Raw genomic sequence first — 14343 nt, 5'->3', positions numbered from 1 at the left:
TCAAACAATCTAACTTTGACTTTCTATACACTGAGCATCCGGTTATGGCCATTTTTCACTATTTGCCGAAGGTCCATAAGCAAGGTACCAACCCCCCAGGGAGACCCATAGTGGCAGGGATTGGATCCCTCAATGAACCACTTTCGGAACTCATTGATGGCTATCTTCAACCATTTGTATTGAACCTTACAAGTTACATTAAGGACACGTCAGATGTTATTAGCCAGGTTGAAAGCATTCAATGGCATAAAGAATTTACTTTTGTTACCATTGACGTGTCCTCACTGTATACTTGTATACCACATCAACAGGGCATACAAGCAATTGAATTTTTTTTTAATACTTATTCAAACTATGATGAGAATTTGAAGCTGTTTATCAAGACTGCTGTGGAATATTTGTTGACACACAATTTTTTCTTGTTTGAGGGGGAGTTCTATCTCCAGAGGCGTGGGACGGCTATGGGGGCCAAATTTGCCCCCTCCTATGCCAACCTTTACATGGGTTGGTGGGAGCTGTCCCACGTCTATGGAGATAGAAACCCCTTCAGACATTTCATTCAATATTATGGTCGGTACATTGACGACATCCTTCTTATCTGGAAGGGCCCAATGGATCTTCTTGAACAGTTTCAAATCTATCTCCAGGACAATTTGTTGAATCTTAAATTCACCATGGAGGTAAACACATCTTCGATTTCATTTCTTGACATCGAATTATGTGCTAACCTACATACCTCCACTATAGAAACACAATTGTTCCGCAAATCCAGTGCAGGAAATACTATTTTGAATGCCCGGTCATGTCATCCCAGACATACTATAAATTCCATACCCAAGTCCCAATACATCAGGGTTAAACGTAATTGTAGCAATCAACAGACTTATTCAAAATTTTCTGCAGAACTAACAGCCAGACTTATTGAGAGAGGTTATTCTAAGGACCTTCTTGAACGGACCAAACAGGAAGTAGATCAGTTTGATAGGAAAACTTTTTTCCAATCAGAAAAATCTACCAAAATGAGTGGTTTCAATAAACTCAAGTTCATCACTACGTATAGTGTTGAATTTGGGCAAATCTGTGATATAGTAAGGAGAGCGTTACCAATCTTAGATACCGATGAGAGCCTTAAAAGCATTGTAAGAGATGGCACTTGCTTTGTGTCACGCAAATCACCAACTCTAGGGAATCTTCTCTCTCCCTCCATGTTGCCACGAGTACCACATACACAGAATTGGCTTTCAATTAAGCCAGGGTTTTTCAAATGTGGGAGCAGGAGGTGCAAATCTTGTTCTCATGCCTCTTTTGGGACAAGCTTTGTATCTTCTGCCAATGATAAGAGTTTTCAAATTCGGGAACACATGACTTGTAATTCTTGTTATGTCATCTATCTTTTGACATGCAAGGGTTGTTCAAGGCAATATGTAGGTCAAACTACACGTGCCTTGAAAGATCGCTTTCTTGAGCATTTACGCTCTATAGAGGACCCTGAGTCCACTACCCCAATATCTTTACATTTCAAAAAATGTCATAACTCTGACATTTCCCTCTTGACATTCCAGGGTATCCAATGTATCCCGAGACACCCCAGCGGGGGTAATAGAGGGATAACCCTCAGTAAAAGAGAGGTTTTTTGGATTTTTCATTTGGATACTCGAATTCCAATTGGTCTTAACTCAGAGTGGGATGTTAAGCTGTATGTGGATCAATAGTAAGCCTGATTTGAATCTTTACTTATGATTATTTTTTCAAAACCGTTTTCAAAATTTTTTAATTTTAATTGTTCATTGCTGTACCTTTAAATTTTTCATCACATTCTGCATCTAAAGAAATGTGTCTTTAATTGTTGTTTTTTTAGAAATAATTACACACATGCTAATACTGCACCGTCCCACACTTTTTTCAGTATATCATGGATATCAAATAATATATATTTACATTAAGTCTTTTTCTGACTTTTTTTATTTTGGGACTGCAGTATACTGAGCGTGTTATTTCTAACAATCCCCCTAATGTGTACCCAATTTTTCCTATATGTGCAGTTTCCCCATATTTGCCCTGTTTGCTTACATATAATTGGCTAGGCAATTACCTAGGAGGAGTTTACCTGTGCATATAAACCTTAGAATTATGGGTACACACTAATGGTCACTGAGGAGCTAAGGAGCTAATGCTTATTATGTGCTTAATGCACTAAGAAACGCGTCTGACCTTTTTGTTTTTTCCTAACCTGACCTGAGCTGCCAGCCGTATTATTTTTGATGCCTAAACATTTGTAATGTGATTTGTTACAAATAAAAGAGTTGGATCAAATATCATTTCTCTACATTTCTTTACCTACCTGGGTGCGCTGACTACTAACATAACTTATTGAATTTGGAGCGCAGGTGGAACGTTCCTGTCCTCGCACCAGTCGGGTGAAGCTGTGACGTCATTACGACGCATTGGAGGGGGTGTGACTCTCTACGTGAAGGCCACTGCAGGGTTCCTGGTAACCTTTTGCCGCATCGAGTGCAGTGTCTGAGCGCTTCCTGGAACTTTTACCTTAGGTAAGAACCCAGGTTTAGTACGCAGAACTACCTTATCTGAATGAAAAATCAGATACGGAGAATCACAATGTAAGGCTGATAATTCAGAGACTCTACGAGCCGAGGAAATAGCCATTAAAAACAGAACTTTCCAAGATAACAGCTTGATATCAATGGAGTGAAGGGGTTCAAACGGAACACCCTGTAAAACGTTAAGAACTAAGTTTAAGCTCCACGGTGGAGCAACAGATTTAAACACAGGCTTAATCCTGGCCAAAGCCTGACAAAAGGCCTGAACGTCTGGAACTTCTGACAGACGCTTGTGTAAAAGGATGGACAGAGCTGAGATCTGTCCCTTTAACGAACTAGCAGATAAACCCTTTTCTAAACCTTCTTGTAGAAAAGACAATATCCTAGGAATCCTAACCTTACTCCATGAGTAACCCTTGGATTCGCACCAGTGTAAATATTTACGCCATATCTTATGGTAAATTTTCCTGGTAACAGGTTTCCTCGCCTGTATTAAGGTATCAATTACTGGCTCTGAAAAACCACGCTTTGATAAAATTAAGCGTTCAATTTCCATGCAGTCAGCTTCAGAGAAATTAGGTTTTGATGTTTGAAAGGACCCTGAATTAGAAGGTCCTGTCTCAGAGGCAGAGACCAAGGTGGACAGGATGACATGTCCACTAGATCTGCATACCAGGTCCTGCGTGGCCACGCAGGCGCTATTAGAATCACTGATGCTTTCTCCTGTTTGATCCTTGCAATCAAACGAGGAAGCATCGGGAATGGTGGAAACACATAAGCCATCCTGAAGGTCCAAGGTGCTGTCAAGGCATCTATCAGGACCGCTCCCGGGTCCCTGGACCTGGACCCGTAACGAGGAAGCTTGGCGTTCTGGCGAGACGCCATGAGATCCATATCTGGTTTGCCCCAACGTCGAAGTATTTGGGCAAAGACCTCCGGATGAAGTTCCCACTCCCCCGGATGAAAAGTCTGGCGACTTAGGAAATCCGCCTCCCAGTTGTCCACTCCTGGGATGTGGATCGCTGACAGGTGGCAAGAGTGAGACTCTGCCCAGCGAATTATCTTTGATACTTCCATCATCGCTAGGGAACTTCTTGTCCCTCCCTGATGGTTGATGTAAGCCACAGTCGTGATGTTGTCCGACTGAAACCTGATAAACCTCAGAGTTGCTAACTGAGGCCAAGCCAGTAGGGCATTGAGAACTGCTCTCAATTCCAGAATGTTTATTGGAAGGAGACTCTCCTCTTGAGTCCATGATCCCTGAGCCTTCAGGGAATTCCAGACAGCGCCCCAACCTAGAAGGCTGGCGTCTGTAGTTACAATTGTCCAGTCTGGTCTGCTGAAGGGCATCCCCCTGGACAGATGCGGCCGAGAAAGCCACCATAGAAGAGAATCTCTGGTCTCCTGATCCAGATTCAGCGTAGGGGACAAATCTGAGTAATCCCCATTCCACTGACTTAGCATGCACAATTGCAGCGGTCTGAGGTGCAGGCGTGCAAAAGGAACTATGTCCATTGCCGCTACCATTAAGCCGATTACCTCCATGCATTGAGCCACTGACGGGTGTTGAATGGAATGAAGGACACGGCAAGCATTTAGAAGCTTTGTTAACCTGTCCTCTGTCAGGTAAATTTTCATTTCTACAGAATCTATAAGAGTCCCCAAGAAGGGAACTCTTGTGAGTGGTAAGAGAGAACTCTTCTCCTCGTTCACTTTCCACCCATGCGACCTTAGAAAAGCCAGTACTAACTCTGTATGAGACTTGACGCTTGTATCAGAATGTCGTCTAGGTACGGAGCTACCGAAATTCCTCGCGGTCTTAGTACCGCCAGAAGAGAGCCCAGCACCTTTGTAAAGATTCTTGGAGCCGTAGCCAACCCGAAGGGAAGAGCTACAAACTGGTAATGCCTGTCAAGGAAGGCAAACCTTAGATACCGGTAATGTTCTCTGTGAATCGGTATGTTAAGGTAGGCATCCTTTAAATCCACTGTGGTCATGTACTGACCTCTTTGGATCATGGGTAAGATTGTCCGAATAGTTTCCATCTTGAACGATGGAACTCTTAGGAATTTGTTTAGGATCTTTAAATCCAATATTGGTCTGAAGGTTCCCTCTTTTTTGGGAACCACAAACAGATTTGAGTAAAACCCTTGTCCGTGTTCCGACCGCGGAACTGGGTGGATCACTCCCATTAGTAAAAGGTCTTGTACACAGCGTAGAAACGCCTCTTTCTTTATCTGGTTTGTTGACAACCTTGAAAGGTGAAATCTCCCTTGTGGAGGAGAAGCTTTGAAGTCCAGAAGATATCCCTGAGATATGATCTCCAACGCCCAGGGATCCTGGACATCTCTTGCCCAAGCCTGGGCGAAGAGAGAGAGTCTGCCCCCCACTAGATCCGCTTCCGGATCGGGGGCCCTCACTTCATGCTGTCTTAGGGGCAGCAGCAGGTTTTCTGGCCTACTTGCCCTTGTTCCAGGTCTGGTTAGGTTTCCAGCCTTGACTGTAGCGAGCAACAGCTCCTTCCTGTTTTGGAGCAGAGGAAGTTGATGCTGCTCCTGCCTTGAAGTTACGAAAGGCACGAAAATTAGACTGTCTAGCCCTAGGTTTGGCTCTGTCTTGAGGCAGGGAATGGCCTTTACCTCCCGTAATATCAGCGATAATTTCTTTCAAACCGGGCCCGAATAAAGTCTGCCCCTTGAAAGGTATGTTAAGTAATTTCGATTTAGAAGTTACATCAGCTGACCAGGATTTTAGCCACAGCGCTCTGCGTGCCTGAATGGCGAATCCGGAATTCTTAGCCGTAAGTTTAGTTAAATGTACTACGGCATCAGAAATAAATGAATTAGCTAGCTTAAGGGTTTTAAGCTTAAGTGAAATCTCATCTAATGTCGCTGAGTCAAGGGTGTCTTCCAGAGACTCAAACCAAAATGCAGCCGCAGCTGTGACAGGCGCAATGCATGCAAGGGGTTGTAATATAAAACCTTGTTGAACAAACATTTTCTTAAGGTAACCCTCTAACTTTTTATCCATTGGATCTGAAAAAGCACAGCTATCCTCCACCGGGATAGTGGTACGCTTAGCTAAAGTAGAAACTGCTCCCTCCACCTTAGGGACCGTTTGCCATAAGTCCCGCGTGGTGGTGTCTATTGGAAACATTTTTCTGAATATAGGAGGGGGTGAGAAAGGCACACCAGGTCTGTCCCACTCCTTAGTAATAATTTCAGTAAGTCTCTTAGGTATAGGAAAAACGTCAGTACTCGTCGGTACCGCAAAATATTTATCCAACCTACACATTTTCTCTGGGATTGCAACTGTGTTACAATCATTCAGACCCGCTAACACCTCCCCTAGCAACACACAGAGGTTTTCCAGCTTAAACTTAAAATTTGAAATGTCTGAATCCAATTTATTTGGATCAGATCCGTCACCCGCAGAATGAAGCTCTCCGTCCTCATGCTCTGCATATTGTGACGCAGTATCAGACATGGCCTTAGCATTATCAGTATACTCTGTTCTCATTACAGAGTGATCTCGTTTCCTCTAAGTTCTGGCAATTTAGACAAAACTTCAGTCATAACATTAGTCATGTCTTGTAAAGTGATTTGTAATGGCCGCCCTGATGTACTTGGCGTTACAATATCACGCACCTCCTGAGCGGGAGATGCAGGTACTGACACGTGAGGCAAGTTAGTTGGCATAACTTCCCTCTCGTTGTCTGGTGAATGTTGCTTAACATGTACAGATTGACTTTTATTTAAAGTAGCATCAATGCAATTAGTACATAAATTTCTATTGGGCTCCACCTCGGCTTTTGAACATATTGCACAAAGAGTTTCCTCTGAGTCAGACATGTTTAAACAAACTAGCAATTAGACTAGCAAGCTTGGAAATACTTTTCAACTAAATTTACAAGCAATATGTAAAAACGTTACTGTGCCTTTAAGAAGCACACAAAAACTGTCACAGTTGAATAACAATGAACCGGATTAGTTATATAAACCAAAATTAGCAAAGGATTGCACACATTAGCAATGGATGATTAACCCTTAATATCAGAAAAAAACGTATAACAATTGACAATATAAACGTTTTTATCACAGTCAAGCACAGTCTCACAGGTCTGCTGTGAGTGATTACCTCCCTCAAAACTAGTTTTGAAGACCCCTGAGCTCTGTGGAGACGTCCTGGATCATGCAGGGAGAAAAAGACAGACTGTGACTGAATTTCTGATGCGTAGTAAAAGCGCCAAAATAGGCCTCTCCAACTCACACTACAACAGTGAGGGGAGCTCAGTAAACTGTTTTAATTTAAAACAACGACAGCCATGTGGAAAATAAAGCCCAAAACAATTTTCACCAAGTACCTCAGATAATTAAACGATTTAACATGCCAGCAAACGTTTAAAATCAAATATATGAAATGTCTTTAAAAAGCCTGCTGTTAGTCGCTCCCACTGCAAGTTAGGCTAAAAGATATATGCATACAGTATTTTCCCAGTGAAGTGCCATTCCCCAGAAATACTTAAGTGTTAACATATATACATGTCAGCCTGATACCAGTTGCTACTACTGCATTTAAGGCTGTACTTACATTATATCGGTATTAGCAGTATTTTCAAAGTCAATTCCATTCCTTAGAAAATAATATACTGCAACATACCTCTTTGCAGGTGAACCTGCCCGCTGTCCCCTGATCTGAAGTTACCTTACTCCTCAGAATGGCCGAGAACAGCAAACGGATCTTAGTTACGTCCGCTAAGATCATATACAAAAACTCAGGTAGATTCTTCTTCAAATTCTGCCTGAGAAGGAAACACCACACTCCGGTGTCGTTTAAAATAACAAACTTTTGATTGAAGATATAAAAAACTAAGTTTAATCACCACAGTCCTCTCACACATCCTATCTATTAGTTGGGTGCAAGAGAATGACTGGGTGTGACGTAGAGGGGAGGAGCTATATAGCAGCTCTGCTTGGGTGATCCTCTTGCACTTCCTGTTGGGGAGGAGTTAATATCCCATAAGTAATGATGACCCGTGGACTGACTACACTTAACAGGAGAAACACTGCTCCATAGAATTACTAAAGACACATGCACACTCCTGAGCTCTTATGAGCCTACCTAGTTTTACTCTTCAATAAAAGATACCAAGAGAATGAAGCAAATTTGATAACAGAAGTAAATAGGAAAGTTGTTTAAAATCACATGAAAGTTTAATTTTGACTTTACTGTCCCTTTAATTTGGTTTCTAATCTAAAATTCTGTAAGCAGCAAGTGTTTGGCAAACGAGTTGTACTTATGTTATAATTAGTCTCTTCTATTTTGTAGTTTTTTGCTACTTCTTTAAATCGAAAAGGTTCTATTGTTTATTATTCTATTATTAGAATGTATTTATGTATGCTATGGCTTTATACTTGTGATATTAGGTATAGAATTAAAGGACCAGTCAACACAGTAGATTTGCATAATCAACAAATTAAAGATAACAAGACACTGCAATAGCACTTAGTCTGAACTTCAAATGAGTAGTAGATTTTTTTTCTGACAATTTTAAAAGTTATGTCTTTTTCCACTCCCCCTGTACCATGTGACAGCCATCAGCCAATCACAAATGCATACACGTACCATGTGACAGCCATCAGCCATTCACAAATGCATACACACTTATTCTTGCACATGCTCAGTAGGAGCTGGTGACTCAAAAAGTTTAAATATAAAAAGACTGTGCATATTTTGTTAATGGAAGTAAATTGGAAAGTTGTTTAAAATAGCATGCTCTATCTGAATAATGAAAGTTTCATTTTGATTGAGTGTCCCTTTAAGCGTACAATAATGAGAAGACGTTTACATGAACAATATATGTGGTAGAGCGCACTACGTAATTAAGTCAGCTGTAAAACACCTTCACATGAGATGATTGACGGGAGTGATGGACTTGTGAGCTTACATTCTAACCTCTCTACAAAACGAATGTGCGTAAGGGGTCTCGACTACAGTACAGATGTTGCGCTGCGTTTCAGGGCTCACCTGGTAGATGTGGTTCAGCTTGAAGTGTTTGAGCAGCAGAAGAAGCAGGGCCGAGGCGCTCTTCCCTATAATCTCCTTGTGACGGTTCACATCGATTCCCAACTTCATGCTCTGCAGGACGGTGATCCTGGGGATAAAGTAAACTCTTCATTACTTCCTATCATATTAGTTTATAGCTGATCCCTTTAGTGCTACTTGATTTTAAGCCATGCTCACCCTACTTTAATAAATCTAATCCTTTTAAATAGATTGTTTTTAGTAATTGTATGCGATACCCACAAAGTTTACCCAAAATAATTATTAAATATTATTAAAAGTAACAACACTTTAGTGCTCTTGATACTAATGACTCAACTGAGAATCTCTCCGATTTCAGTAGTTCTCTGTGATAACGTTATGCAGAACAACTGTGTTTTAGGCATTTGAATTTGTCTACTTCATTAGTAAACTAAAGCCAGCGGCCACACGTTCGGCTATTTTCGGAGCCGGATTTCTTCTTGTGAAAGTGCAACACACAAAGATCTGGATTTGCACATAAGAAGAAATCTGGCCCTGAAAAGAGCCGAATGCCGGTGGTGACCGCCATATTTGGCATTTGTTTGCTAATGAAGTACACAAATGCACAAGCCTAGTGTTTCTCAACTCTAGCCCTAAAGTTCCCCTCAAAGGGCCCCAATAAAATTCCCTGGTTCTGTTGGCTCTAATGTTTTGAAAAGTGCCTTACTTTTTTAATAACTCGCCAATGAATCCTTTAATGTTATAGCAATTTGATGCTTTCTATGTTCTTAATATGAGATGATTATTACATTTTCAATATGAATGTAATAAGTTGAACCATTGAGCCCGGTGTCTAGTTATCCTTCAGCTACTCTTTTACTGTTATCTGTATGGTGAAAAAACAGACACACAAAAACCCTTTTAGAGCCCAGATGGGCCCCCTGAGCAGTTTGGTATAGACGTGCAAAAAGGTTTTCATTTCTAGTTTGTAAAAAAAAATCTGAACTAATTTTGTCTAAAATGTATTAATTAAAATGAACCAATACAAATTGTATCAAAAGGGAGAAACTACGTGAACTAGACACACATCTAGTTTGGGGGTCACTGATCTAGATACATTTCAGCTTTCTCAGGTTAATTTCCAGTGCACTTCCTGTTTGACTACAATACCAAGGCTTTTTGCCAGGTCGTTCACAGCTTTTTTTGTGTAGGCTTAAGAACAGAAGGGATTTTGGATGATATTCTCATACAATTATTGCCAAGCGTTATAGCCACCACACATACAGGAATTTGTTTCCCAATGATTGTTTTAAAAATAGTTTTAAAAAAATATTCTGATTCATACAAACAATATTTAATTATTTTTAATTTTATTTATGACTAAACGTAAATTGCTGTTCACTCCTAATCATGACAATCTCCTGCATCAAAAAGATCAAACTAAGGAAAACCCTGCAAATGAATTATATACCGTACAAATATGTTATTACTCACGGCATCTCTTCAGGAAGGACATCAGCGAGAATATTAATGGAGTCTGTCTTGGCCTTTGATGTGGGAGCAGCTGCCAGGAGTAGTTTTAGAAGGGCGATCTGCAGGACAGCAGAAAATTGTGCAATTTAGAAAATGATCTCCCAAATCTAATAAGAGACTAAGTGTTATGCCTGGGCATGGGATGTCACACTAGCTGAATCAGGCTCACCATCCTGAGAGGTCTGCTGAAGCAAAACAATAACAACCCCACATGCGCGTAGAAACAATCGTAGGAGAAAATGTATTCTTTATGTTTAATATTTAGATTTTGATAATCACATTATCAATCATTCTAACTTTAATCTTAAAGGGACGGGAATCCCCAACATTTTCTTTCATGATTTGGATAGAACGTTCAATTTTAGACAACATTCCAACTTTCTTCTGTTATCAAATTTGTTTCACTCTCTTGTTATTCTTTGCTGAAGGAACAGCATTGCACTACTGGAAACTAGCTGAACACATCTAGATAGCCAATCACAAGAGACAAATCAGCAGCTAGCTCCCACTGGTGTATGATATGTGCATATTTTTTTTCAATAATGGATACCAAGAGAAGGAAGCAAATTTGAAAATAGAAGTTAATTACTTAAAATTACCTGCTCTGTCTGAATCCTGCAAGTTTAATTTTGACTTTTCTATCCTTTTAATGTCAGATTCATGTGCACTGATATTGAAGGGAAACCAATTCATTATCATCACTGTCTATATTGTATACTTGCGCCAAATTCTGTAGCACTGGGTACAGCAGGAGGCAGTCAGGTTCTATTACTACTTAAATACTACCATTAATTTTACTTACTGCAGGCCTAGATTACGAGTTAACAAGAATAGACTATACAGGCTAAGTAAACCTGATAGTCTTAAAGAAATGCTTATGTTGCACTGTGAACAATGGATTGTAGTAAATAATTCGGTAGATTACTGGAACTTGTGGTTGAAAAAGAATTTGTGTCATCAAATTAAAATATAACCTTTATTAGTTTTATCTATAAAAAAGACAGCATAAATAGTGTGTGTATGCTACCCTGGAGAGAGTTAAAAACACACTCTCTGTTGATTATATGATACTTAGCTTGTTTGATATCACTGATATAGAATACTTGGTAAACCAGTTTTAAGACCGAGTTTATATTATAGGTGTATCTGTATATTTATCTATCTAAGGACTGTGTGGCCTAATATCTGGCCAGTCCTAGAGATTTTCCCAAATGGGTATTTATATATGGTATACCTATTATACTTAAACTTAATGGTTTTTATAGATAAATAGGCTTTAAGGCACTGTGAACATCAATGTCCAGTTATATAGCCAGTATACAGTGAGCTAATACCAATGTATGCACTTGCAATAAAATATCTGTGGAGACTGGGAGGTCTGGAGGATTACCTATGTGGCAGTCTCTATATTGTATCACCACCACTTGATTATTGCGTTAACTTAGCAAATCTGATTGATATTAATTAGGTTCAGTATGATTGTGCACATAATATTGCATCAAGAGATAAGTTCAGTTACACAGGTGCAGCTGTTAACCATTTTTTAAAAGCTATGGTAAATAATGATAGCTGCTGCTTGAGCCTGTGAAAAACAGACTTGTTTTTTCTGTCACTCAGTTTTGACTGCAGTAGTATTACAACGTTACTAAATTACAGCTTGTGTCTAAATTTGTTATTAACTTAGTAATGACACCTGTCAGTTGTATTCTTTTTATGGTAGTGTACGATATTGTGTAGACAAAATTGTCTTTAAAACGTAATCCCCCAGATATTGTATTACCCACTCGTTATCATATTATGTTATGCAAGTGCAGCGGTTACCCATTTTTATATACTGGGATAAATAGTAATAGCTTCAGCTTAAGCCTGTGAAAAGCCACAGGTTACCAAGTACTAATTAAGAAAAGTTTTTTTTAAGCTAAGATATTATTTCTAATTATTACAACAAGAGAGGCAGTTAAAAAATAGCGAGGACCCCTGACGCAGCGTTTCTCTAACGCATCCTCAGAGGGACCCCTCTGAGGATGCGTTAGAGAAACGCTGCGTCAGGGGTCCTCGCTATTTTTTAACTGCCTCTCTTGTTGTAATAATTAGAAATAATATCTTAGCTTAAAAAAAACTTTTCTTAATTAGTACTTGGTAACCTGTGGCTTTTCACAGGCTTAAGCTGAAGCTATTACTATTTATCCCAGTATATAAAAATGGGTAACCGCTGCACTTGCATAACATAATATGATAACGAGTGGGTAATACAATATCTGGGGGATTACGTTTTAAAGACAATTTTGTCTACACAATATCGTACACTACCATAAAAAGAATACAACTGACAGGTGTCATTACTAAGTTAATAAAAAATTTAGACACAAGCTGTAATTTAGTAATGTTGTAATACTACTGCAGTCAAAACTGAGTGACAGAAAAAACAAGTCTGTTTTTCACAGGCTCAAGCAGCAGCTATCATTATTTACCATAGCTTTTAAAAAATGGTTAACAGCTGCACCTGTGTAACTGAACTTATCTCTTGATGCAATATTATGTGCACAATCATACTGAACCTAATTAATATCAATCAGAGTTGCTAAGTTAACCCAATAATCAAGTGTTGGTGATACAATATAGAGACTGCCACATAGGTAATCCTCCAGACCTCCCAGTCTCCACAGATATTTTATTGCAAGTGCATACATTGGTATTAGCTCACTGTATACTGGCTATATAACTGGACATTGATGTTCACAGTGCCTTAAAGCCTATTTATCTATAAAAACCATTAAGTTTAAGTATAATAGGTATACCATATATAAATACCCATTTGGGAAAATCTCTAGGACTGGCCAGATATTAGGCCACACAGTCCTTAGATAGATAAATATACAGATACACCTATAATATAAACTCGGTCTTAAAACTGGTTTACCAAGTATTCTATATCAGTGATATCAAACAAGCTAAGTATCATATAATCAACAGAGAGTGTGTTTTTAACTCTCTCCAGGGTAGCATACACACACTATTTATGCTGTCTTTTTTATAGATAAAACTAATAAAGGTTATATTTTAATTTGATGACACAAATTCTTTTTCAACCACAAGTTCCAGTAATCTACCGAATTATTTACTACAATCCATTGTTCACAGTGCAACATAAGCATTTCTTTAAGACTATCAGGTTTACTTAGCCTGTATAGTCTATTCTTGTTAATTGAGTATTTCATATGCTTATGCACTGCTCCTTAAGTGTTTAGGCATAATTCTTACAATTGCATTATTTTAAGCAAAAATTAAAGATACGAAACAAAACACTTAGGCAGACAATTCATGTATAAAAAATAAAGGTTCAAAATCTTTTCCTTCATAACTAGATTACGAGTTGTGCGTTAGCCTTAAAAAGCAGCGTTAAGAGGTCCTAACGCTGCTTTTTAACGCCCGCTGGTATTACGAGTCTTGAAGGTACAGGGGCACGGCTCACTTTTTTGGCCAGACTCGGAAATACTGCAAATCCACTTACGTCAACTGCGTATCCTATATTTTCAATGGGACTTGCATAGCGCCGGTATTACGAGTCTGACCAAAAGTGAGCGGTAGACCCTCTCCTGTCAAGACTGGTACTGCATTTTAAAGTCAGTAGTTAAGAGTTTTGCACTACAATGCCGTAGCATAAAACTCTTAACTAAAGTGCTAAAAAGTACACTAACACCCATAAACTAACTATTAACCCCTAAACCGAGGCCCCCCACATTGCAAACACTAAAATAAATATTTTAACCCCGAACCGGACATCGCCGCCACTATAATAAATATATTAACCCCTAAACCGCCGCACTCCCGCATCGCAAACACTATTTAAATATTATTAACCCCTAATCTGCCGGCCCTAACATCGCCGCCACCTACCTACATTTATTAACCCTAATCTGCCGCCCCCAACGTCGCCGCCACTATAATAAAGTTATTAACCCCTAAACCTAAGTCTAACACCCCCTAACTTAAATATAATTTAAATACATCTAAATAAAATTACTACAATTAACTAAATTATTCCTATTTAAAACTAAATACTTACCTATAAAAAACCCATAAGCTAGCTACAATATAACTAATAGTAACTTTGTATTTATTTAAACTAGGTACAATAGTTATTAAATAGTTATTAACTATTTAATAACTACCTAGTTAAAATAAAGACAAATTTACCTGTAAAATAAAACCTAACCTAAGTTACAAT

At 39.1% G+C, this 14343-nt stretch overlaps 1 protein-coding gene across 1 annotated transcript in view; it reads right to left on the bottom strand.

The window, feature by feature from the left end:
* STRIP2 (striatin interacting protein 2) overlaps window positions 1-14343 on the bottom strand; it is a 165819-nt gene that overhangs the window by 57891 nt on the left and 93585 nt on the right. The window contains exons 10-11 of the mRNA XM_053716370.1: window positions 10077-10174; window positions 8586-8712 (exon numbers count right to left, since the gene is read on the bottom strand). Coding sequence (XP_053572345.1) covers window positions 8586-8712; window positions 10077-10174 — 225 coding nt within the window. The remainder of the gene's footprint in view (window positions 1-8585; window positions 8713-10076; window positions 10175-14343) is intronic.

This window comes from Bombina bombina, chromosome 6 (genome assembly GCF_027579735.1).
Source record: "Bombina bombina isolate aBomBom1 chromosome 6, aBomBom1.pri, whole genome shotgun sequence".
Taxonomy (NCBI): Eukaryota; Metazoa; Chordata; class Amphibia; order Anura; family Bombinatoridae; genus Bombina; species Bombina bombina.
This window is presented reverse-complemented; position numbering and strand designations above follow the sequence as displayed.